This window comes from Festucalex cinctus, chromosome 4, assembly GCF_051991245.1.
Source record: "Festucalex cinctus isolate MCC-2025b chromosome 4, RoL_Fcin_1.0, whole genome shotgun sequence".
Lineage (NCBI taxonomy): Eukaryota > Metazoa > Chordata > Actinopteri > Syngnathiformes > Syngnathidae > Festucalex > Festucalex cinctus.
Window position 1 is genome coordinate 8,734,875 of NC_135414.1, and position 26,952 is coordinate 8,761,826.

Below are 26,952 nucleotides of genomic sequence, written 5' to 3' on the forward strand. Positions count from 1 at the left end.
TGCTTAGACGTCTAGGCTAAAAAAACGTCTACAAATCTATATCAAGACGTCTATTAGACGTCTAAGCTTAAACGTCTTTTAGACGGCTAAACTTACCCCGGGTTTTCACCGGATGCGGTTGCGGTGCGGTGCGGTGCGTCTTGACTGCGTGCTCCGGACGGGTCAATTTTTTTGTCAATCCACACCGGCTCCGCACAGCTGCGGTCCGGCAGCTCCGTCGCCGCCCACTTCCCAACGTGTCTCGCGGGACCGCGCTCGCGCGATCATGTGGCATTTCACAACGAGAGGTGGACTTCTTTTGATTTAACCTTTTCTTCTTCTTCTGCTATGAGATTCCATGCAGCATCCTTTTTTTGGTTGTCCTTGTAAAGTATATTAATAGCGAGAGTCGGGTCAGTGCGGGTCCACTCTTTATTTCTGTCTTCCCCGTCCGGCTGCCGCTCAGTACGGCAAGCGAGACGGGCACAACAAGCAATCGCGAACATCAAACTCACAATACATTACAGTCCTTATAAAAAGGATGTGCCGTGTCATATATTATTTTGTGGTTTTCCACCTCCAATATAAACCTCTCCTCGTCCATGTTCGCTGGTGTCTAAACCGTGAATGAGCACATGGCCCGGCGACGCCCACGTCACGTTTTGCTGAAAAACTTGAGAAATAGGAGCTGGCGAGTGTTTTATTCTGAAAGGTAAACGGAAATTTATTTTGAAACTGCCTCGGTCTTCCTGTCCCGCTCGATGTGTTTTGTGCTAGCTTGCCATTTGCCGGAGGCCTACCGCTGCGGCGTCCGGCAAAAATAGAAAATAGGTCTATCCTTGCGGAAGGCTTGCGGCACGCCGCAGGCCTTCCGCAGTCGACACGCAACGCATCCGCAAGCGGTGTAAACTGCACCATTCGAATGAATGGAATCTAATTGCTTGCGTCGCCGGACCGCACCGCAACCGCACCGCAACCGGTGAAAACCCGGGGTTAGACGTCTTTTAGATGGCTAAAAAAGGTGTACAAATGGTCTAAAAATGAAAGTTTTTTTTTTAGACGTCTAAGTTTAGACGTCTATTACATCTACGCCTAGACCTCTCGTGTAATATATTAAATGTAGACGTTTGCTACATGTTCACTTTTATACCAAAGTTAAACAATGTCTGTTAAACATATTCACAACGAACCAATAATAAAAGTAAAGCTGTCAAAAGTGAATGTTAAATCAGGTTGTCTTTAAAATAAAAATAAAAAATGTAACCCGCGATCCTTACCTTGATGTAGTTCCAGGATGCTATGACGATTCACATGTGTTTTTGGACCTTTTAATTAGGTTTCAGTAACACCAATGTGATGCTTATTTTACTACTGGATAACATGAACCAAACTATCCTATTTAAATATAAATGCATTTTTTTTTTTCAAACATCCAACCATCACAAACATTTGAATGTGAAACCAATATATATTTGATTTATTTACACATTATTAAACATATTACAATAAAACTACAATATTACTGATATGTTATACATATTTGTTTTCATAATGTGGAAATGTGGCTCAAAGTCTAATAAACAAAATTTCCAAAATAGTTTATAAATAAAAATAATCATTTTTATTTTTTTTTAGACACCACCTGCCTGGGATCACTGATCTGTATACATACATTTTGAAGTCACGAGGTCACCATATTATTACATCCAAGAAACATTTCTCGGCATACGATCCTATACATTTACTAGGGGTGTCAAAAAAAAATCGATTCGGCGATATATCGCGATACTACATCGCGCGATTCTCGAATCGATTCAATAATCGGCAGAATCGAATTTTTTTTTTTTTTTTTTTTTTTTTTTTTTTTTTTTTTAGGATTCACACCTTGAGCATGGAAGAATGTTATATGAACGGCACATTAAGCCTTAATATTTTTATTTTAATGCTGTTCAAACATGAAACAGATTACAACCTCTATAAGACTGAAATTTCAGATAAATAAATAATACATTTTCATATAAATCTTACACTCTACAAGCTTACTGATTAGTATTTTCTAAATATGAATGAAAAAAAATCCCAACAATCGACTTATAAATTCGTATCGGGATTAATCGGTATCGAATCGTGACCATTCGTATCGGGATTAATCGGTATCGAATCGAATCGGGACCTGTGAATCGTGATACGAATCGAATCGTCAGGTACTAGGCAATTCACACCCCTAACATTTACAGTATCAAAATTAGACATTTGAGACAGTACTTATAGAAACGTGATTTGTTTTAAATCTGTTAAACATAAGCCTTCACACATTTCACAACTTGCCTTAAATGCATGTATAAATTATATGCTTCATGATGTTTACAGGAGGAAACCTGTATTTTTTAAATTAAAGAATTATAACTAATTCAACAAAAGAGGTCTCTTTCAAATATAATATTGGGGTCTAAGGAACTGAGCCATAAAAGAAAAAGGCCGTCCTGTGGCTTCAACGGCTTGCATGGGGGTGTGTGGGCTATACAGTCATGTATACAGATTAGTGCCTGGGATGCATAAATTAAAACACAGAAGAAAAAAAATACACCAATTTCTAATTTCCCAGAACATCATGTTAAAGGTCTCCAGAGTTTTCATGGGCAACTGTCCACTCTCAGCTTTGATTTCTCCCCAAGACTTGGATGGATGGCAATCGGGGTATCCACATCTCTTGTCTGAAACTCTGAGACAAACAGACATAAAAATAACAGAATAACTTTAATTACTATGAATATGACCTTTAAAAATAATAATAATAATAAATATATTGTTTAATCCTTATGACCTCCTTTCTTTTCTTCATTCGTACACTCTCTTCCTAGCTCTTGAAGAATGAAATAAATGTTAGCTGAAAGTTTTAAACATTTTCCAATTACCAACAAATCTTTGCCTTTTTACAAAAACGATGTGGCATTCTGTCTGTGCTTTTGGATATGTTGACTCCTTGCGATCACATCAGATCCACGGTTCACTATTGGGAAGGGAAGCATCTTAACAGCTGATGTACAATCCATAATCATTATGTTTATTTTAAACATTGTAGCAACTAGCCAACATAAAATAAATAAAAGCTAACTAACTCCCTAACACCTTGTGCCGGAAGCACTTATCTTCAAAATTATTTATAAATGAAACAACTAACACGATGTAGCACAAATTGGCAACTTAAAGCAGCTATATGGAAGATTTAAAATTTCCAATCGCTACTGCCACCTGTTGCCGAAAACAAACTGCACGCTCGTACACGCTGCGCGCACTCGTACGTGCACGACCTCAATACTGAAGACTGGGCTCTTCATATCCAATTAAACTATGTTTTCAGAGGTAAGAAGTTTGATAATGTTATACAAAGCTGGCTACTTCACGGAATGAGACTCTGATCCCCACTAAACAATTGGTCCACGGGACGTGCAGATCATATAGGTCGCTTGCACATCGTAATGCATCATGGGAATTTTTTCTTCGGGCGCCATATTGGGTGTCCGCCGGTTCACAAGGTACACTCGCGAGTTACACGGTAGAGCTTATCAACCTGATGTCATTTTCGCAGTATTTTCACGATTTACCGGAAGATCAAAAACAACGATAAAGGCAGAAGGTGTCTCTGTGTGGCGGGATTGATCCTAATTACGTCCTGACCAAGGGTGATTTTTTTTTTGATGGAGAAAGCTTGCTGGCCAAATGTGACATCTCTGGACATCTTTCACTACCTCGTGTTGACAACATGCTCCATAACACGCCAACAAATCCCTGGAGGCTTACAATTATTTTGTAAGCGGGTGGATACAGAGTGTAAACTTTAACATCGCATCAGAAGAAACGGTTGCTGTTGCACGTAAGTAAACCACATGGTGTTGGTAATTCTGCACACAAAAATGTTGATTTGTTCTCAGGCTTCCTGTTATCATTGTGTTTACATGCACAGCTGGGTTTACCTGATGTGGTTTTTCTAATAATTTTATAACAGGCAAATATGGCAGAGCGTATAAGAATAAAAAGTAACTATGCACAGCCTCCCCGTGGCTTAATTAAATTTAATGCTACCCTTTCACTAGTTACATGTTACTCAATCAACTTATTCTAAATGGTTAAGGTTAACCACTCTCAGAGGACGTATTTTTAGTTTCAGTTTCCAGTACAATAAAACGTGTTCATGGTAACTACTGAGCATACTGACAGCTTTTCTTATGATCTCACGGTTAAGGAGGCTGTCACAACACCCAATTTCTGTCTGGTGCCGGATGGCAACAATTCCCATCACTTGTCACGACAACACCAATATTATTACCAGGTATGTATGGCTTTACTTTTTGTAGTTTATTTAATGCTAGGTTTCATATTTTCATTACAATGTTTGTAATATTTTCAGATTCAGGCACAGATGAGTTTAACTGGACGGACTTCTGCGGCTTTGTGGTGTGGACAAAGTGTGATTGAGCGAGTCCACCCAGATCGCTCGTTTTGGCCAGTTGGAAAAGCCAGAGTTTTTTTTTCCCCAAAGTCCCCTCCTTACCTGAACTGCTCGGGAGAGCAGTTACTAGATCAGCAGTGGACTTCCAGTGTTCCTGCTCAGCCGCTGTCACCTACCACTTGCTCATGTACTTCAAAGATGCGGAATAAAGTAGTTTTTTGTGCTGCAGCAGATTGTAAAATCAAATATCACTTGAAGTGTGCCAATCTAGACTGCCAAAAGGACAGTAGTTTTGTGACAAGTGTGAAACAAGGATTATTGGGAAAACTGTAACACAGTACTGGTACTTGTCTTACATTAAACAAATTTAAAAGAGAGCAACTTTTTCCTCTGTACATAGCATAATGACAGTCATTGCGTACCCCATCAACATTACATCATACCGTCATCTCAGGATGGTAGGCACCTGTGCTAAAATAAACTACATTAATTAACAGTTCAATTTTATCCCTGAAATTGCTACATCTAATCATTATTCACTTCATTTTTTTGTGCTTTTAGAAATAATAAAGATTTATGCCATTACTTTAAGAGGGACCATATTGCACATTGAGTCAAATCCTGTCATTTGTATTATGTACAGCTTTGTAAACAAACCCAACAATAGAATTTGTATAATCGCTGCCTTTATTAGCTCCAAACAAACAGTCGCATGTTGTCCTCCTCCAATGCTTTGATGCTCGCCTTCGTTTCCATCATGTCATTGGCAATCAAGTCGGTGTGGCATGAGATCCCTAAAGAAATAATAATAAAAAAAGATCACAAAAAAATACGGTACCAGTAATAGGTTTAATATAGTACAGTAGTATAGTTTTTTTGTCAGTGTAAAAGAAATGTACACATTTTGTTGCATTTTTTAATGTATGAACATTGCTACAGGCAAATACTTATTTCTATAAACACTTCCAAATGTCTCTAAAATATAAGGTGCATGTACACACACAAACAAACACATACATTCACTCATGCATACAATATATCATGTAATGAATTCTGAGTGGCATACCAGAGTCAATGATGTCAGCAGTACTTGAGGGTACAGGTTACTGGAGCCATCTGGCTGCATAACTGCAACAATCTCTGCCACTTCAAGTCGCCTTTTCTTTGCTTGTCTCTCCTGTGCACGTTCATATCTTGGCACCGACTGGGCTGAGACATAGATGTAACTTGGGACCCAACTTTAATGTTGGAGCTCAGTCGGGATGATTGGACAGAAAAACGGGCGCAGGGCGACCTGTTAAAATAAACAAATATATAAACAAATAAAATATGGAAAGACTGGTTATTTTGCCGCAGTAGGGTGGCCGTGAATAAGTTCTTTAGCATGATGTGTAGGCTACCGGGGGTCTGTTTACTTGCATCACCCCCTTCTGTCTCTTTTTTCCAAGTTTACATTTTGCCACCAAAAAACATGTTATCGGCATTAAGAGCCCAAGACTAATCAATCCAATTTCAGCAGTAAACACTTTGCACTGGCACTACTTGGGTGAAAATGTTCGATGTTAGCTTTCGGCTAACGTCCGCTAGCCAGCTTGTACTACCGAACTTGCTTGCTCATGAATCCAAAACATAAGCAACTTGCCCATATATGGGCGGTCGCAACGTTATTAATCCTCATGCATTAAATAAAGGTAAACAAGCTTACCGCTCACAAAGTGATGGCTGCACACACGAGCCCAAAGTAACGACTTCCCTCCGGAGTCCGCACTCCTCTGTCTCCAGGCCCTGGTTCCTAATTATTTTCGGAATTCGGCAGAAAGGCCGACCATTTTCCCCCTGGGCTTTGTTCGAACAGCCAACGATGCAGCAACAATGTACCATTTTAAACGCAGAAAACAAACGTGATAGATACGTGTTAGACCGAATCGCTACGTAAATGGAGGCCACCCAGCATGGCGACTACGAGAAATCCGAGGCGGAAGTGACGACACGTGCAAGCGACCTATTGCTTTAGTCGGTCGAAGTCCAGTCCTGTGCTGTACTCCAAAACGATGTGCAAATTACGTCAATTAATTGGACCTCATTCCGATGTTAATATGCAGTTCCATATTGTAGTCACCCCGCTCGACGGATGTCAACCTGATTCTAGTCATTATTAGTGTATGTCGCCCCCTGGCTAGCGTCATTGTGCATGAGCCGAAAGGTGGGCTGACAGTTATGGAAATTGACGATTGTGAAAAACATATAGACCCATTCACTACTTAGTGTGATACGGCCGTGAATGTTATCTCCATTCAGTAGTACCGTTCACATTCCGTTAGCATAATGTAGCTACAATAGGCTGTTTCCACGGAGGAAAATAAGGCAACATTTAGCCTGATTGAAACGCCGCGGAATGGAACGTCTGTTCTTCATAAAGTCATTCTGTTCTATTATATTCAACTTTGCCGCCCCTTTCACGCTAAATGTTGCCGTCCACCTCACCTTCACCGCAATAGTTACGACCGAGAAGTGATCGATCTTGAGGTTACTGCTATTTGAAAACAACACATTTTTTTTTCTAAATGTCAAGATACTCGCTTCTTACCTTTTGGAGTAGAAAGAAAGCCAGCTGTGAATCACTTTTCTAATCCAAGTCCGATCTCAACTCTCTCCACCTCTGAAATGTCAAACCAATGTTCACTCTCGTTCTTGCCCGGCGTCGGTTACTATCAAGTTTAGATTTTTTTTTTTTTTTCGTGGCACTTGACATTATTTTCATTTTTTTTAAGCAGCCTTCCGCGGAGTAACAGCGGGTGTCTGGGGCAGCGAAAATCTGTACTAGTTCCGTCTTCGCGACTCCAGGAAACAACTGACGAGACCGCGCATGACGTCACATCCCGCAGACAGAGGGCGGGAAATTCGAAGGATTTGGACCGGACGCTTCCTAAATAATATTGGCCAGAGGCTTGTAGGAGTACCCATTGTGAACAGCTAAGATGTAGATCTACTAATTAGAATATGTTTCAGTCATAAATGGTAAAATAAAAAGGCTATTGTTAAGATTTTTTGGGGGAAATCCTCCATATAGTAGCTTTAACAATAGCCTTTTGTCGACAAACATTACATGTGGATAGATGTGGATACCCCGATTGCCATCCATCCAAGTCTTGGGGAGAAATCAAAGCTGAGTGGACAGTTACCCATGAAAACTCTGGAGACCTTTAACATGATGTTCTGGGAAATTAGAAATTGGTGTATTTTTTTCTTCGTCTGTGTTTTAATTTATGCATCCCAGGCACTAATCTGTATACATGACTGTATAGCCCACACACCCCCATGCAAGCCGTTGAAGCCACAGGACGGCCTTTTTCTTTTATGGCTCAGTTCCTTAGACCCCAATATTATATTTGAAAGAGACCTCTTTTGTTGAATTAGTTATAATTCTTTAATTAAAAAAATACAGGTTTCCGCCTGTAAACATCATGAAGCATATAATTTATACATGCATTTAAGGCAAGTTGTGAAATGTGTGAAGTCTTATGTTTAACAGATTTAAAACAAATCACGTTTCTATAAGTACTCTCTCAAATGTCTAATTTTGATACTGTAAATGTATAGGATCGTATGCCGAGAAATGTTTCTTGGATGTAATAATATGGTGACCTCGTGACTTCAAAATGTATGTATACAGATCAGTGATCAGTAGAGGTGGGAATCTTGGGGCACCTCACGATTCGATTGCGATTACGATTCAGAGGCTACGATTCGATTATAAAACGATTATTGATTTCCCCCCAGGCAGCAGAAAAAAAACAATGTATTTTGGTGCTTTTAATGTTTCGTACATTAGTTACAAAAATAGTACAAAAGTCCTCTCAGGCCTAAATAAATTACTATTTCAGTATCAAGTTAACAGTTCAAAACAGTAAATAAAATACTCAAGTCCTCATTCTGTAACAACAGCTTTTAAGTATATTCAGTCTTCAACAGAATAAAACATAGCATTGAGCAAAAATATATTATTTTTATCCACTCAAAAGTGCATTGAGGTATAAATGAAAGACAATGTGAACTACTACTTCAATACAAATGCCTAAAAAAAAAAAGTGCTTTCCTGCTTTTTAAGTTGTGTAAAGATGAACATGTAAACATTAAAGTTTCTCAGAGGTACAAAAAAAAAAAAAAAACAAGTGCTTTTCTGCTTTTTAACTTGTGTAAACATGAACGTGTAAACATTAAAGGGATCGTTCGGCTTTTTTAACATGAATCTCAATTTGATCCTCACCTCCCGTGTGTGCGATCAGCACTGACTTCTTTCTGACAGCGTTCGGTGACACGCGTTCATGTTCGACGTTGGACGAGAGGAAAATAGTCCAGCAAGCTGGCTGGGGTCTCGGAAATAAAGCCTTTTTCTTCTAAAAACTATTTGTTTTCAAAAGCGTGATACATTTCCACCACAATACTCTTTTCTGAATAAAGTCAGACGCCATTACCGCCAGCCACTACTTTTCTGTTCGTTCGTTCGTATCACTGCGCGGCGCCCTGTAGAACGCTAACCGACGCACTGCAGCCAGCTAGCTGATACTTCCGCCTGAAGTTGTTTGCCTTTTCGGAGCAGGTCTGATCGGACGAAGAGGTGGGTTGGTCAGCTCAGCCATGCTTGTTGTTGTTTTGAATGTCGAGGCGTGAGTTGTGGATGTGTACTCTCGGTCCGTCCCATTAAGCGTCCCGAAGACCGCGCGCGCTACTGCGTTTCAGTTCCGCGTACTTTCCGCTCCGGTCCACTTTTAGTTTCGGTTCCCTTGGCATATTTATATAATCGGAATTTGGACTTTTGTGAATCGTTCTCGATTGTTCCACGGCCGAATCGTGAATAATCTAAGAATCGGAAATTTTGCACACCTCTAGTGATCAGCAGGTGGTGTCTAAAAAAAAAAAAAAAAAAAAGTGATTATTTTTATTTTTAAACTATTTTGGAAATTTTGTTTATTAGACTTTGAGCCACATTTCCACATTATGAAAACAAATATGTATAACATATCAGTAATATTGTATAGTTTTATTGTAATATATTTAATAATGTGTAAATAAATCAAATATATATTGGTTTCACATTCAAAGTTTGTGATGGTTGGATGTTTGAAAAAAAACAAATGCATTTATATTTAAATAGGAGAGTTTGGTTAATGTTATCCAGTAGTAAAATAAGCATCACATTGGTGTTACTGAAACCTAATTAAAAGGTCCAAAAACACATGTGAATCGTCATAACATCCTGGAACTACATCAAGGTAAGGATCGCACGTTACATTTTTTTTTTCTTTTAAAGACAACCTGATTTAACATTCACCTTTTGACAGCTTTACTTTTAATATTGGTTCGTTGTGAATATGTTTAACAGACATTGTTTAACTTTGGTATAAAAGTGAACATGTAGCAAACGTCTACATTTAATATATTACACGAGAGGTCTAGGCGTAAATGTCTAATAGACGTTTAAACTTAGACGTCTAAAAAAACTTTCATTTTTAGACCATTTGTAGACCTTTTTTAGCCGTCTAAAAGACGTTCAAGCTTAGACGTCTAATAGACGTCTAGATGTAGATGTCTAAAAAACTTTCACTTTTAGACAATTTTTAGACGGTTTTTAGTAGGGGTGTGAATTGCCTAGTACCTGACGATTCGATTCGTATCACGATTCACAGGTCACGATTCGATTCGATACCGATTAATCCCGATACGAATTTATAAGTCGATTGTTGCGATTTTTTTTCATTCAAATTTAGAAAATACTAATCAGTAAGCTTGTAGAGTGTAAGATTTATATGAAAATGTATTATTTATTTATCTGAAATGTCAGTCTTATAGAGGTTGTAATCTGTTTCATGTTTGAACAGCATTAAAATAAAATATTAAGGCTTAATGTTCCGTTCATATAACATTCTTCCATGCTCAAGGTGTGAATCCTAACCCGAAGTCAGACGTTTTGTTGAATATTTTTCCATTAAAAATGGAAGTTTAAAAATCGATTCACACACACACACACACACACACACACAAAAAGGCAATGATGATAAGACGTTGAATCGGTAAGACTACCGAATGAACAATTCTGAGCTCTTAAAAACAAAAAAAACAAAAAAATCGATTTTTTTTTAATTGAATCGATTCGAGAATCACGCGATGTAGTATCGCGATATATCGCCGAATCGATTTTTTTTAACACCCCTAGTTTTTAGCCTAGACGTCTAAGCACCATTTAGACGTCTATTAGACGTCTTTTAGACCGAAAAATGCTGGGTGGGTTTTAGCCAGGCATGATTTTTCTGAGAACTTTATAAGCTATTCACAGTTAAAAGCAATGTAATATTAGAGGTGGGAATCTTGGGGCACCTCACGATTCGATTGCGATTACGATTCAGAGGCTACGATTCGATTATAAAACGATTATTGATTTCCCCCCAGGCAGCAGAAAAAAAACAATGTATTTTGGTGCTTTTAATGTTTCGTACATTAGTTACAAAAATAGTACAAAAGTCCTCTCAGGCCTAAATAAACTACTATTTCAGTATCAAGTTAACAGTTCAAAACAGTAAATAAAATACTCAAGTCCTCATTCTGTAACAACAGCTTTTAAGTATATTCAGTCTTCAACAGAATAAAACATAGCATTGAGCAAAAATATATTATTTTTATCCACTCAAAAGTGCACTGAGATATAAATGAAAGACAATGTGAACTACTACTTCAATACAAATGCCTAAAAAAAAAAAAAAAGTGCTTTCCTGCTTTTTAAGTTGTGTAAAGATGAACATGTAAACATTAAAGTTTCTCAGAGGTACAAAAAAAAAAACCTCAAGTGCTTTTCTGCTTTTTAACTTGTGTAAACATGAACGTGTAAACATTAAAGGGATCGTTCGGCTTTTTTAACATGAATCTCAATTTGATCCTCACCTCCCGTGTGTGCGATCAGCACTGACTTCTTTCTGACAGCGTTCGGTGACACGCGTTCATGTTCGACGTTGGACGAGAGGAAAATAGTCCAGCAAGCTGGCTGGGGTCTCGGAAATAAAGCGTTTTTCTTCTAAAAACTTTTTGTTTTCAAAAGCGTGATACATTTCCACCACAATACTCTTTTCTGAATAAAGTCAGACGCCATTACCGCCAGCCACTACTTTTCTGTTCGTTCGTTCGTATCACTGCGCGGCGCCCTGTAGAACGCTAACCGACGCACTGCAGCCAGCTAGCTGATACTTCCGCCTGAAGTTGTTTGCCTTTTCGGAGCAGGTCTGATCTGACGAAGAGGTGGGTTGGTCAGCTCAGCCATGCTTGTTGTTGTTTTGAATGTCGAGGCGTGAGTTGTGGATGTGTACTCTCGGTCCGTCCCATTAAGCGTCCCGAAGACCGCGCGCGCGCTACTGCGTTTCAGTTCCGCGTACTTTCCGCTCCGGTCCACTTTTAGTTTCGGTTCCCTTGGCATATTTATATAATCGGAATTTGGACTTTTGTGAATCGTTCTCGATTGTTCCACGGCCGAATCGTGAATAATCTAAGAATCGGAAATTTTGCACACCTCTATGTAATATGCCGTCTATTTTCACTGTGTAAGGGGTGTTGCATTGCTGAAATTTCCATCAAGCCAAGTCACATATTTTACTTTGGAATAATGACACACGCTCCACACAAAAATTGCAAAACGTGTATACAGTGAACCACCATTTATCATGAGGGATCCCAGACTCACCCGCATCTGTGAAAAATTTGGGAACACCAACTATTACAGTCATTTAGCTGGAGATTTCACAGCCTTTTTTTCTTATGCTGCATATTTTCCAGTAGACAACAGGTGGTTAAATGTAGAATAAGTAAATGTTCATATATCAGTTGTACACGTTGTCACTATACATCAACGCTGAGTAATTGCGTCCTCTCTCACCTCTCAGCTGCTGCAGAGTCACGATGGCGCCGACCGGATGGTGGCGTTGCTCGCTATCTATGCACAAGAGGACGAGGCCTACCAGGACCTGGTCACTGAGGCCACGACCTTCTTCCAGTACCTGCTGCAGCCTTTTCGGGACATGCGGGAGCTGGCTTGCCTGTACAAAATGGAGATCCTGGTAAATAAATGCATTCCACGAACGTCAAATTTAGGGTTGTCGCTATCAAATTGCTTTAGAATCTATTATCCTATTCTTTATTCAAATGGATAATCGTGTAATCGGATAAATTTGAATAACGCTGTGCCAACTACTGACGGGGAAAAGATCACAGGACTTGTTTCATTGCTCCACTAGAGCATCAACTTTTCACCAACAGAGGGGGCTAATAGACCAGGGATGTGATCCTGATTATTTGATTCAGGCGTGTTGGAGGAGGGAGAATGGAAAACAGGCAGGATATGTGCTATCGAGGACCAGACTTGGAGGCCCCTGATATCAACCCATTTATTTATAGTAGTGGCACCTATTTGTCTCTCTCTCTCTCTCTCTCTCTCTCTCTCTCTCTCTCTCTCTCTCTCTCTCTCTCTCTCTCTCTCTCTCTCTCTCTCTCTCTCTCTCTCTCTCTCTCTCTCTCTCTCTCTCTCTCTCTGTGTCAATTAATCTCTGGAACCCTTGTCATGGTCATGTATAAGTGTTGACCCTACACATGCCACTGCCACTTTGAATCCATTTTTCCAAAACTCATTCTTGCACAGGCTTGAAAATTTTGGAACAGTTGGCATTCCCCACTGCTGTTTTCCGCAGAAGTCCCTGGAGTTTGATGACTTGGGTCCCAAGAGGATTGAAGCGCTGGAGAAGGAGGCGGAGGAGTGGAGGGCCAAAGCACAAGATGCCGTCGCTTCTATTCAGGACATCACAGTTACCTACTTTGCACAGACTTCCAAGGCCCTGGCTGGTGACTCATTGTGTTTAATTACTTTATTATTAATAACGTGAATTCTGTGCATCTTACCGCCGCATGCAGGAAATAGATCAGTGCAGTCTCAAGTTGCATTGCTCATAAGTTTATAGCACAACTGTAATAATAGTATGAGCTCATCTGCCACGTTTACTTGCACAAATAATGAGATGCCATTTTTAGAGCAAGGAATAATAATTGGTAACATGAATCGACCCCATACATAATAAATGATGAAGTAAAAAAGTATTTATCACGTGTATCATGGGGGATATGACTCACCCACAAACTGGCATAGAAACTAACGACAATATTGTAATATTTTGATTATTAATAGTTTCCCCCTCCCACATGCTTCAAACAGATTTAAAACTATTGGAATACCCTTAAACCTATTAAAACATAGTGCCTGTTATCACTGTTGTAACATCACTTTGAGGGAACAAAATACCCGCTCACAGTTTTTGAAATAAGAGGTCAAGTGTGCTTGCTTCAAGCTGTTTATTTCTCACTTCAGGTTAAAGTTTACTGTAAAACTGGCCTACAACAAATAAGATGCACTGTAGTTTAACCAAAACCACATAATGTCATATAATGAATGTCAGCTAGCTTAATTGCTAACTTATAATGTAAATCTATAGATGGGCTAATGGAAATTAGCATTAATGTTAGAGTAGTTATAAACACACGGAGCAGCAACAAAGAGAGCATGCAAACAAAGAAAATTAAACAATAGTGTAAATATTTAAAGAACAAAATGTTGAACAATATCATAATAATCTCCAATGAAAGTCTAACTCTAAATTCATACTAAATATGATTGCTTCAAAATCAGGGGCAGTGCGAACGATGGACCACAACACACTTGGGTTCACTATATACTTTTGTTGTTATTATTATTATTATTATTATTATTATTATTATAGTTTGCATTCTATATGGAGAAACGTAATATAGTATTCTGACTAACTTATTTTAAAAGTTCACCTTAAGCATTGCTTGGCAATAATGTTATATTTGACCTCACTAGTCTAAACATGACATTCTGATTAATATTAAATTCGTGGAATATGACTTATGCAGCAAAATCCAACCGTTTTTATCCATCTCAGGGGGCGGCCATTTTGCCACTTGCTGTCGACTAAAGATGACATCACCGTTACGCAGGTCTCAGGCAACGACCAATCACAGCTCACCTGTTTTCTGAAGCTGAGCTGTGATTGGTTGTTACCTGAGACCTGAGCAACTGTGATGTCATTTTCATTCGACAGCAAGAGACAAAATGGCCGCCTTCTGATAGTGATGACAACTGCTGCATTTTGCTGCTTAACTCGTATTCCAATAACGCAATATTAACCAAAATAGTGGGGGATTGACTTCCCCTTGAACTTATCATCAAATTGATACTGATCAGGTCCGTTAAAAAGTACTGTACCACAAACTAATGTCGAAATATGAGGTGCCGTGCAGATGCAGACGTGCCGAACCGACCCGTGTGCATACTGTACATGTTCCAGCTATGGTGAAGCAGATGGAGGATGACAAGTGTCGCTTCGGTGCCGCCGCCTGGGCCTCTGCCGCTCTCCGCCTGGAGAATTTGCGCTTCCTGCTGGCCAAGGAAGCCCTGCAGCACATGAGATCAACGGAGATGTGTCTCAACAGCAAGAAAGCCGGCATCAAAAAAGAGGTAAGCGTATCGCTCGCCGGGTGGGCTTCAACTGCATGCCGATGTGTTTTTATTTCATAGGCAAAGCTGTGTGTGTTGGGTATGTGTTTTCTGTAATGAGATGAGTGCGAAACACCTACACAAAATCACCGGTGGCCACATAACGCGGTGATTCTGTTGAGTGCACCTGCTGATTTCGCTGCATGATTCCTGTGCATGCGTGTGCGTGGAATGAGCAGCACATCAGCTCAAATCAATTCACACTCCAAGCTGGAGGCTGATTTCCAGTCAGTTTTCATTTTGTATGTGGCACAGTTCAGCCTACGTGAACACGCTTTGAAAGTGGTCGCTTGTAAGCGCCTTGAAAACATTCAAGTTGCTGTACAAATGTTGCATTCAGCTCATTTCAACACGAGATCAGAACCAACACATTGACGCTGTTTTGTTGTTCCAGTTGGTCAACTTGTACGGCAAAGACCGGAGCCAGACAGCCGATGTCGGTTCCGCGTCCGAGGAAGATCGACAGCGGGACTCGGTTGACCGACTGGAGTTGCAGTTCTACGAAACGCAACTGGAACTGTACAACACCAAGTTTGAGATCCTGAAAAACGAGGAGCAGCTGCTGATGACTCAGACGGACACCCTGCGGCGTCAGATCAGAGGTTAGTCATGACTGCACAGGAGGAACACGCACATATTTAGGTCAAATGATGTCAAAAACGCATGTTTGAATATGCATCTTTTTTTTTGGAACAGTGTTCATTTACCGTTCAACCTAAAAAAAACACACACACACACACACATTTGTTCATGTGTAAACTGTTGGCAACAAAAGTGAGCACACCTCCCCAGGTGAAAATTTCCAAATTGGGCCCAATTTGCCCATATATCGATATTGCGATAAATCGTGATACTTTGTTTCCTGATAGATTATTGATATGCATACGCACGTATCGCGATATTTGTAGTTAATATACAGCCACTATAATGGCTCCATTGTTCATTACTTCTTGAGCAATTACTTGGTGGGCCACTAGGTGGAGCGCCTCATAAGAGTGGCGGGGAAATGTACAGTCTTTAGGCAAAGAAGACTCATGATCTTACTTTTACTTGTGTAAGACATTTATCTGTCCAGCAACTGACTCCGTTTTGAATACGTTTCTATGAAAAAATGTGTTTTATAGCTTCAATTTTAACATTTTAAAATATATTTTATGTTTAGACTTTTTGAAGCAAACAATTTCTGAGTTCATATTGATTTAATTGGATTTAATATTTAAGTAATTTTATTTATTTAGTTTTCCAATGTTATACAAAAAAAATTGTCAGTATAAAAAATGAAACAATAAACTATGCAACTGACTAACGTTGCATAACAGAGTTTATGAAAGACACATTTGTTGACAGAAAGTGGTCTCTGTTAAGAAGACATTTGTATTTGTTTAAAAAAAAATACACTAAAGTGCTCACTGTGAAGACGACGCCAGTTTTAATATTGTGTTTCAGTGATGTTTTCTCATTAAACAAGTATTGTTGGTTATCGTGGTTTCAACTTATTGGCTTTGCGTTGAGTTATATTGAGGAGTCAAAAAATCTACGTCAGGGGTCTCCAAGTTCGGTCCTCGAGAGCCCCTATCCAGCCTGTTTTCCATGTTTCTCTCCACTAACACACCTGATTCATGATCAGTATCGTTATCAGGCTTCTGCAAAGCTTGTTGATTAGCTGGTCATTAGATTCAGCTGTGCTGAAGGACGGAGACTTGGAAAACAGGCTGGATAGGGGCTCTCGAGGACCGAACTTGGAGACCTCTGGTCTACATAGACAAACAAATCTAACAGACGAATGGACGCTGCAGTTAATTCTATTCTCGCAGATTCACTCACCGTTTTCTTGTTGTTTCCTTGTTGTTCATCTGGTAAAGATGTTCGGTAGTGCCCCCCAACCCCATTTTAAGACGACACGGAAGATGACATTTTCACCCATTGCCTTGATTGGTCAAAACAAACATGCAAGGATGCCACATCGTCCATTCAGCTCGAAGTATTGTACAGCAAGTCCCGCCTTTCCTGAAAGGATCTGCCGAGTGAAGGTCCAGATTGAGAATGACAAGAAACTCACTTGAGTGAATCAAAATGATTACCTTAAACTTGCTTGAGAGGTTAATTTCTTTCTGCCTTTTTTGCTAGTATAAATTTTCAGACATTTTTGGCAATTTTGTGGACGCCATGGTAATTTTCTGTTTTTCCTCATTATTTTTGGACATTGTATGGTCACTTTTTTGGCATTTGGTATAAAAAATAAAAATAAAAAAAATCATTTACCTTATGTGTCTTTTTTTTTTTAATTTTTTTATTACAACTTAAAAATTTGGACTGAATTTTTTTATATTTAATTATTCTTTTTTTATTTATCAAATAAATTTATTTAGTAAATTCATTAAAAAAAAAGTTAGTTAATTCATTAAAAACAATCTAAAATTTAATATCTAAAAAAATAATTAATTTGTACTTTTTTTTTCTTTTTTTTTCTTTTTTTTCCCCTTTAAGAGATCCACAGGGACCCACAGGAATGACATGAATGTCATGTGGCTCCAGAGCCGCGGGTTGCGGAGCCAACATTTTTATTAACTCATTCACTCGCAGCCATTTTCACTCAAGCAACCCCCTTCACTGTTTTACTAGATTTTAACTAATTTTGCAAGGCCCACAGAATATTGTGTTATTTTGCTATAAAAACATGGAACCTACCAAAAGAAAGATTAGACTCTACTTTCATCAGGAAAAAAAAGTATATTTCTATCTGTTTCCGTTGTGCAGCAATTAGCATTAGAATATAGCAAAATTTCATCATTATTCACAAATCTATTTAGAATTTTGAGTACCGTAATTGAGCTTCTTTTTTTTTTGACATAGTCCTGGTTGATCTCTTATACTCTGCTGCCACCTGCTGGCCGTTTGTGTAATAACTACCATTTCTTCAACCGTACTTTGCAGTTGAGAGGCGTCAAAGTCTTCTATACGCTCTAGCATAAAAAATGTATAAATACGTCTTTGGGATACTTAAAACATTTAAAATGGAAAATGTTTGTTTTTGCGAGCAAATGAGTTAATAAAGCAACCGCAAGCTATCACATCACATGCTGGTTACAGTGAACTCTGATTGCAATCGAAACTAGTGACTGAACCCGACTTGTGTTTTAGAACTTCAGGAGGAGGTGGTGTATTATGACGTGTGCGAGGATCCCGAGGAGCTCCACAGCATGGTCCACGCAGGACCTCAACACGCAGAGCCTGCAGCCATCCGCCAGCTCAAAAGACGCCTGCAGAACCTGGAGACCAAGCGAGGCGTCATCTGTGCGAGGCGAGCGTACCTGCGCAACAAAAAGGTGCTGCAATTTGAAAAAGGAACATTTGCACATTGAAAGAATTCGGGTTTTCATGTTTTACAACATTTGCGTATTTAATTCATTACAAATGTACAAATGCACCTGTTGTTTGGAATCTGTGCAATTATTTGCTGAAGAACTATTTGCGTGTTTTTGTTCTCCTTTTGCAACACCTTGAAATAGAAAAGTCGTATTAGGTATGTCGGACCTTGGTTATCAACTGTTGAATAATTGGACCCACATTTTCCTCTTGTTGCTAAGCCATGACCAACTTTAATAGACGTTAGGAACAGTTAAAGAAATGTTCCAAAATAACCTTTAAAAACATGTGTACGGTGTTTCCTCGTGAACAGCCTCGCTGTTTCGCGGATTTTTTACAGCATGCTTTCTTTTCCATGTGCTTTTTTTTTTTTTTTTTTTTTTTCAAGAGAGCTCAGAATTGTTCATTCGACAGTCTTACCGACGGTGTCTGTCCTGTTGCTCCACAACATTGTATTACGGAGATAGAAAATATTTATTGTGCTGTATAACAAGTACGGTACATAAAAAAAAAAAAAATAAATAAAAAAATAAAAAACATACTTTTAATAGAAAAAAAATGACTGTGAATGGGAAAAACCCCCCATAAATGATGAATGAAAAAGCATTCATAATAAACTAAAAATCATACCAAAACTAAAACATATACAATAAATGAAAAAAAAAAAATACTGTAATAAGTTTAAAAAAACAAAAAAACAACATACTTTTAATGGAAAAAAATGTGACCATAATTGATAAATGAAAAGGCATTCATAATAAACTAAAAATTATACCAAAACGAAAAAACATATAATAAACAAAAAATATGTATACTGTAATAAGTAAATTGAAAACAAAACAAAACATACTTTTAATGGAAAAAAATGACCGGCATAAATGATAAATGAAAAGTATTCATAATAAACTAAAAATCATACCAAAATGAAAAAACATAATAAATGAAAAAAATATATACTGTAATAAGTAAATGAAAAAATGAAAAAAAAAGAACATATGATAAATGAAAAAGCATTTATAATAAAGTAAAAACCATACCAAAATAAAAAAAACATATATAATAAATGAAAAAAATATATATAATTAACGGGATTTTTATTTATTTATTTTTTAATTAACATGGATTTCCATTGTCGCGGGTATCGCAACGTAACACCCGTGATAAACGAGGGAACACTGTAATGTTTTACAACACGTTTGTCTTTTAGTGTTTAACGTTACAACAGAGTGGGGGGAAAAAAAATCTACAAAAATTTTGTTTTTCCTGTTTTTTTTTTGTGTTTTTTTCCCCCTGCGTCTGGGTTTGAACATCATTAACTCTGCGTATTCTAAAAGGGCTAATAACAGCCGATTAAATCAGCAAGTCAAAAAATTGGTCTGACCGTTGTAAATCGAGTCCCTTCTGTCATTTTTTATTACCTGCCTGTGAGCTCCCCAAATGCCTCCACTGCCCACTTTTGGGTGCCGATCCACAAGTTGACAATCACTGGTCCAGGAAATACTAAACACATCGATGTTGAAGTTAAAAGGAGGTGATGAATTCTCACTGCGTCTGTTTTTGTTTTTGTTTTTGTAGGACCAGTGCGTGGAGGCCCACGAGCAGAAGCGGCTTGCAGCCCAGCAAAGATCCATCGTCTTCATCCAGCATCATCAGGTCCACTTGGTACGTCGCCATGGCAACGAGACAAAGACATGCTCCCACGTCGGCAGCAGCTCCTAATGAGCCGCAATCGGATTCTGTCCGTCTCCCCGCGGTGTCGCCTTCAACTTCTCTCTCGCTCTCGGTGTCGCTGTTGTTTGTAGAAACGAGAGAAGAGGAAGGAGGAGGAGCATAGGAGGAAGCAGTGGGTGGACCAGGAGCGAGAGAAGACTCTCAACAGATTAAGATCCTTCAGAGAGGTTAAACGTGCTCTTGTTTTGTTTCTTGCAGGTGTCGAAATATTTCTGTTGTTGAAATATATATTGATGGCCTCAAAAGCGAAATTCATTTCTTTGCTCTCGCCCTCATCTCTTGAAAGAAGCGGCAGGGTCAGTACATCCTCAAGTCCCCTCAGACCCAGAAGTCTCTCACAGAGTCGTCTTTTGGCCCCCAGCAGCTCTCAATCATCAGTCTTGGCTCTCTCGCCTCCGTCCGCCCAGCACCGAGACGCAAAACGTTTCCGGCCAAAGCGCAGTTGCAAGACGTCCCGGTGCAAATCTACGCTTCACCATCGCCCCCGGCTGCAAATGGTTCAACTGTTCCCCCGACATCACCGCCGCCGCCGCCGCCTCCCCTACCTCCGTTCAGTACTTCCTGTCAGGACAAACCGATGCCACTCAGTGACCGACAAGAACCTCCTTTTCCGGCCAAGAACACGCTCACACAAAACATAGGTGAGCCTCCAATGTTTACATGGAATGAATTTTATATCCTAAATAATAATAATAATAATAATATTATTATATTATATATAATAATAATTATATATATATATATATATATATATTATTATTATTATTATTATTATTATTATTATTATTATTTTATCTTTTATCTCCAAAGTGTAAGACATTTTATCTTGCGAGTACAGTCTTCCCTCGCTATAACAACGGTTCACTTTTCGCGGTCTCGCTGTATCGCGGATTTTTTTTTAAGTGCAATTTTGCATATTTTCTTGCAGTAATATACCCATTTTATAAAATTTATGAAGTTTTGAACATTATCAATGTTTGAACAAGAGAGAAATGTGAGAACATGTAAATGCCTCAATGAGAAAAGTGTCTAAATTGTGTGGTAGGGGATTTTAGAGCCTTAAAACATTTATAAGAATTGTAAAACATAAAGCTAACTACTTCGCGGATTTCATTTATTGCGGGTATTTTTTGGAACCTAACCCCAGCGAAAAACGAGGGAACACTTTATATGACTTTTTATTTGAAATACCACATCTTTAACGCACAAATATACAAATCTAATTTTGTCTTCCATATTTTTTCATCTAAAAAAAAAAAAAAATTCAATTTTGTATCTTGAAAATACAGGGCTTAACTAAAAAATAAAGGAATTTTTATCTGGAAAATATACTTTTTTTTTTCACAAAAATTACTGTCTTAACAATATAGCATTTTATCTTGAAAGTATGCAACCTTTTTCTTATCTTATATAACTTGTCATAACAAAAATTATCGAAAAAATACTTAAAGGGATACTTGACTCATTGAGCTGTTTTCATTAGTAAAAAGTTAATATTTTGTGAATAATGTGGTAACTTCATTATTTTTCATGTACAATTAATTCCTTTAAAAGTAATACTTCACTTATTTAGCCCATTATAGCAATAAAAAGTTAATGTTTTGTCTATAATTAATTTGAAACTTTCATTATTTTTCATGTACAATTAGTACCTTTAAAAACACATTTTGCAACTTGCTGTCGACTGAAAATGACATCATGAAAAGGGCTCAGGTAACCAATCACAGTGCATCTGTTTTCTCGGTTTGGTCATGTGACATTCACAATTTGAGCTGTGATTGGTGACCTGAGCCCTTGTGATGTCATTTTCAGTCGACAGCAAGTTGCAAAATGTGTTTTTAAAGGTACTAATTGTACATGAAAAAAAATGAAAATATCACATTTATTATCGGCAAAATATTCATGTTTGACTGTCAAAAATGGCTAAATAAGTAAAGTACCCCTTTAAAGTATTTTTTCTACTTGCTGTCGACTGATGACATCACCTGTGCTGAGGAAGTAATGACCAATCATGGCTCACCTGTTTTCTGGGTGTGCTCAGTTTACTGACCAATTACTGTATCTGTATTACAATAACATATATGTGCGTGTTTTGTTTGTCTATGTTTTGTATGTCCATACTGTTCTGTCCTAAATTCTCATCTTCCCCCTTGAGGCCACACGAGGTATTTCCATTCCCCCAACTGTAAACGCCTTCAGCCAACACGGCTTCTTCTTTTCTGGGCTGTTGCGGAGGATGAAGGTCATCACCAGAAAGCTGAAGTGTGTTGTTGCCATAGGAACCATGGACGAAGTGCTGGCCTCGCTGCAGCGCGGCCAGATCCGGCTTCGGAAGGCCCACGGACCCCGGACGCTTCCCGTCTCCGAGGACCCCCGAAGCAGCCTGATGTCGGCCATCCGGCAAGGAGTCACCTTGAGGAAGGTCAGAAAGTTTGAGATGCCACTTTGTTTACAAGGCTCGCCTCCCTTTCTGAAGAAGTGTCAATTTGAAGGTGCTTCCGGCCCGCTCGGACGAGCCCGGCGGCAGGCGGGACAACGAGCTGGAGCGCAGCATCAAAGCGGCCATGATGAGGATGAAGAAGGTGTCGGCCGACTCTGACGATGACGACAGAGGGGACGAGGACACGCAGAGTGGAGATTGGGATAGTTGAGGACTTCCCGCACCTTTGCTGCATAATCACTTATGGCCAAATTTGGGTGTGGAAGTTTTCTGAAGTTTTTTTGTTTGTTTGTTTTTTGTTTTTTTTTGTCATCATCTTCAAGTTTTGCCTCGAATGGTCACAATCAGGATTTGAATCTGTGATGTGTTTGCAAAATAAAGTGGAGTTTTGGACTGTAGTTTCTAATGACGTGTTCACTACTTGTGAAGCACTAGATGATAACTAGTCAATCTTATTTGAGCCAAGGCACATTTTACTTTGCAAGAATGTCCGAACCAACAAACAAAAAGATCACAAGGATATGCAGTGCTAACGTGACTTCTATGTTCAATTTGTTCCGTGATTGAGCACATAACTGCTTATATGAAGTTGAAATACTAATTGTACTCACTTTTAAGTGGGATTTGTACCTGCTTCTGCCATCAAGTGTATTTTTAAAGGGATCATTCGGCTTTTTTAACATGAATCTCAATTTCATCCTCACCTCCCGTGTGTGCGATCAGCACTGACTTACCCCTGACAGCGTTCAGTGACACCAGTTCTGGTCCGGCGTTGGACGAGAGGAAAATAGTCCAGCAAGCTGGCTGGGGTTTCGGAAATAAAGCGTTTTTCTTCTAAAAACTATTTGTTTTCAAAAGCGTGATACATTTCCATCACAATACTCCTTTCCTGAATAAAGTCAGACGCCATTACCGCCAGCCACTACTTTTATGTTCGTTCGTATCACTGCGCGGCGCCCTGTAGACAGCGAATTGACGCACTGCTGCCAGCTGATCCTTCCGCCTGAAGTTGTTTGCCTTTTCGGCGGAAGTATCAGCTAGCTGGCTGCAGTGCGTCGGTTAGCGCTCTACAGGGCGCCGCGCAGTGATACGAACGAACAGAAAAGTAGTGGCTGGCGGTAATGGCCTCTGACTTTTTTCAGGAAAGAGTATTGTGATGGAAATGTATCACGCTTTTGAAAACAAATAGTTTTTAGAAGAAAAACGCTTTATTTCCGAGACCCCAGCCAGCTTGCTGGACTATTTTCCTCTCGTCCAACGCCGAACCAGAACGCGTGTCACAGAACGCTGTCAGGGGTAAGTCAGTGCTGATCGCACACACGGGAGGTGAGGATCAAATTGAGATTCATGTTAACCCTTGTGCCTTGGAATCAGTGACACCCTCTAAGAGTACATTTTAGCCAAATAAGTAATTCTACTTTGAGGTGTGATAACTAAGTCAATTTTTAACATTTTTTTTTATTTCAACCACTCAAAATGTTCATTGGCATCAGAACTATCCATACATATGAAGTTTTTTTTTTTTTTTATGTATTCCCCCCTCTTAGGACAATACAAGCCCAAAGAATGGACTATGAAGAAAACGAACTGTGCTGTATACATGTATAAAAAATAAATAAAAAATTAATACTTCATATGACATAATTAGAGCTTCGAATAAGGCAATAAGTTATAACAACAATTTTTTCAATGCATGCCAAATTTTTTGACAATGGCAATTTAACTCAGAACACCCTCTAAGAGTACATTTTAGCCAAATAAGTAATTCTACTTTGAGGTGTGATAACTAAGTCAATTTTTAACATTTTTTTTTATTTCAACCACTCAAAATGTTCATTGGCATCAGAACTATCCATACATATGAAGTTTTTTTTTTTTTTTTATGTATTCCCCCCTCTTAGGACAATACAAGCCCAAAGAATGGACTATGAAGAAAACGAACTGTGCTGTATACATGTATAAAAAATAAATAAAAAATGAATACTTCATATGACATAATTAGAGCTTCGAATAAGGCAATAAGTTATAACAACAATTTTTTCAATGCATGCCAAATTTTTTGACAATGGCAATTTAACTCAGAACACCCTCTAAGAGTACATTTTAGCCAAATAAGTAATTCTACTTTGAGGTGTGATAACTAAGTCAATTTTTAACATTTTTTTTTATTTCAACCACTCAAAATGTTCATTGGCATCAGAACTATCCATACATATGAAGTTTTTTTTTTTTTTTATGTATTCCCCCCTCTTAGGACAATACAAGCCCAAAGAATGGACTATGAAGAAAATGAACTGTGCTGTATACATGTATAAAAAATAAATAAAAAATTAATACTTCATATGACATAATTAGAGCTTCGAATAAGGCAATAAGTTATAACAACAATTTTTTCAATGCATGCCAAATTTTTTGACAATGGCAATTTAACTCAAAACACCCTCGAAGAGTACATTTTAGCCAAATAAGTAATTCTACTTTGAGGTGTGATAACTAAGTCAATTTTTAACATTTTTTTTTATTTCAACCACTCAAAATGTTCATTGGCATCAGAACTATCCATACATATGAAGTTTTTTTTTTTTTTTTATCTATTCCCCCCTCTTAGGACAATACAAGCCCAAAGAATGGACTATGAAGAAAACGAACTGTGCTGTATACATGTATAAAAAATAAATAAAAAATTAATACTTCATATGACATAATTAGAGCTTCGAATAAGGCAATAAGTTATAACAACAATTTTTTCAATGCATGCCAAATTTTTTGACAATGGCAATTTAACTCAGAACACCCTCGAAGAGTACATTTTAGCCAAATAAGTAATTCTACTTTGAGGTGTGATAACTAAGTCATTTTTTAACATTTTTTTTTCTTTCAACCACCCAAAATGTTCATTGGCATCAAAACTATGCATAAATATAGTATATTTATTTATTATTATTATTTCCCCCCGCCATAGGACAACAGAAGCCAAATAATAGATTATGAAGAAAATTAACTGTGTTGTATATATGTATAATAAAGAAATAAATTTGAATCTTTCATATGACATAGTTAGAGCATCAGGCAACACGGTAGCTTTGATAGAAAACTTTGGGGAAAAAAGTACTTTTTGTGGGGCTCCGGAGCGGCACCGGGACCCTCCGTGACTTTAGCCGCAAATTGTGTTTGATTTTCGGGTACAGGAAGGCCCGATTTACACCCCCGTATCCGGCGTCGCACTTCAACGAGCCACGTATCTCTTGTGCTCACGGTTCCAGATATGTGTCAGATATGTGTCATTTTCCCCGTAGGACGTACGGTTCCGGACAAATAACGGAAAGAAAAAGCTCCATTACACCGATCCGTCCGTTTACTTTACCCGGAAATCGTGTGTGTTTTTCGGATAAATTTACACCGCCTGTATCCAATTGTATCCGGCGAACGGAAGTCAACACAGCGACGAGCTACATACCGTTGGGAAGCTACACGGCCCCCGCGGCATTCCAGGACGTGCTCATATGTTCGTTTATGTTTATTTTGTAGAAGTACTTACTTGCCAACTTGCATTTGCAGCTTTTTGTGTCTCCGATCGCCGTTCTTTTCCTTAGATCCAGGAAGCTCATGTCTCGTGCACGTTAGCCTCTTAGCACGTTAGCACGTTGTTGTGAATACAAACTAGCCGAATAAAAATCGAAGCTTAGCACTTTCACACGTAGAAATGCAACGGCCAGATAAGATAACCGACGAGGAATTCATCTCGACAACCGTTACATGTTACACTTCATAAGTTGAAAAAAAAAAACGTTTTTTTTGTTTTGTCTTATAAAATTCGAACGATCCCTTTAAGCATTTGATTGCCCTGCCTGTCACTATATGTCACTGTCATAAAAAAAAAATGAACAGTGTAGTAAATAAATTCTAATTAAGTAAACACCTGATGATGTACTAAAACATTAGTTGGGAATGAATGAACTCGCTATGATGTTGTGTTACGTACAAGTGACAAAAGAATGTCCACTAAAAGAGGAAAGTGTTGTTTTTGAAGGCATTTTCATGTGTGTTTTTTGAATTTCATTAGATGAATCGCTAGCAAAACTTGTTCCAATACAAAAATATCTCCTTGAATTGTTTGTAATGTGATGAACTGGTCCTTTTTTTTTCTTTTTTTTTTAAATGTCACAACGATTGTATGGTAGTCCATGAGGAGCTGCTTGTTTGAATAAATCTAACATTGAATGCTGTTATGAGTGTGTGTGATCTGAATTGCCAGCCACTAGTGGAATAAATACATGACATTCACACTAACATTGAAAAAGACTGGCAAAAAGGCCTTTTGAACGTGTCGTGTGGACATACTGACGATGAAGACTCATGTTTATTATGTCGTAGCAGCTA

At 38.5% G+C, this 26,952-nt stretch overlaps 2 protein-coding genes and 1 long non-coding RNA gene across 3 annotated transcripts in view; 1 reads left to right on the plus strand and 2 right to left on the minus strand.

The window, feature by feature from the left end:
* fsd2 (fibronectin type III and SPRY domain containing 2) overlaps positions 1-268 on the minus strand; it is a 7,419-nt gene extending 7,151 nt beyond the window's left edge. Inside the window, exon 1 of the mRNA XM_077518638.1 lies at positions 97-268. The gene's annotated coding sequence lies outside the window, so the exon portion shown is untranslated. The remainder of the gene's footprint in view (positions 1-96) is intronic.
* The window catches only part of whamm (WASP homolog associated with actin, golgi membranes and microtubules), a 24,298-nt gene extending 1,014 nt beyond the window's left edge, over positions 1-23,284 (plus strand). The window contains exons 2-11 of the mRNA XM_077518635.1: positions 12,355-12,528; positions 13,156-13,306; positions 14,827-14,996; positions 15,430-15,637; positions 18,177-18,361; positions 19,977-20,063; positions 20,204-20,299; positions 20,419-20,773; positions 22,412-22,554; positions 22,625-23,284. Coding sequence (XP_077374761.1) covers positions 12,355-12,528; positions 13,156-13,306; positions 14,827-14,996; positions 15,430-15,637; positions 18,177-18,361; positions 19,977-20,063; positions 20,204-20,299; positions 20,419-20,773; positions 22,412-22,554; positions 22,625-22,783 — 1,728 coding nt within the window. The 3' untranslated portion in view covers positions 22,784-23,284. The remainder of the gene's footprint in view (positions 1-12,354; positions 12,529-13,155; positions 13,307-14,826; positions 14,997-15,429; positions 15,638-18,176; positions 18,362-19,976; positions 20,064-20,203; positions 20,300-20,418; positions 20,774-22,411; positions 22,555-22,624) is intronic.
* LOC144017269 (uncharacterized) lies at positions 5,099-6,438 on the minus strand. The gene is made up of 3 exons (XR_013283150.1): positions 6,135-6,438; positions 5,496-5,723; positions 5,099-5,223 (listed from the first exon to the last, which is right to left on the minus strand). It is a non-coding gene; the product is annotated as an uncharacterized LOC144017269 (long non-coding RNA).
* Positions 23,285-26,952: the final 3,668 nt, after the last annotated feature.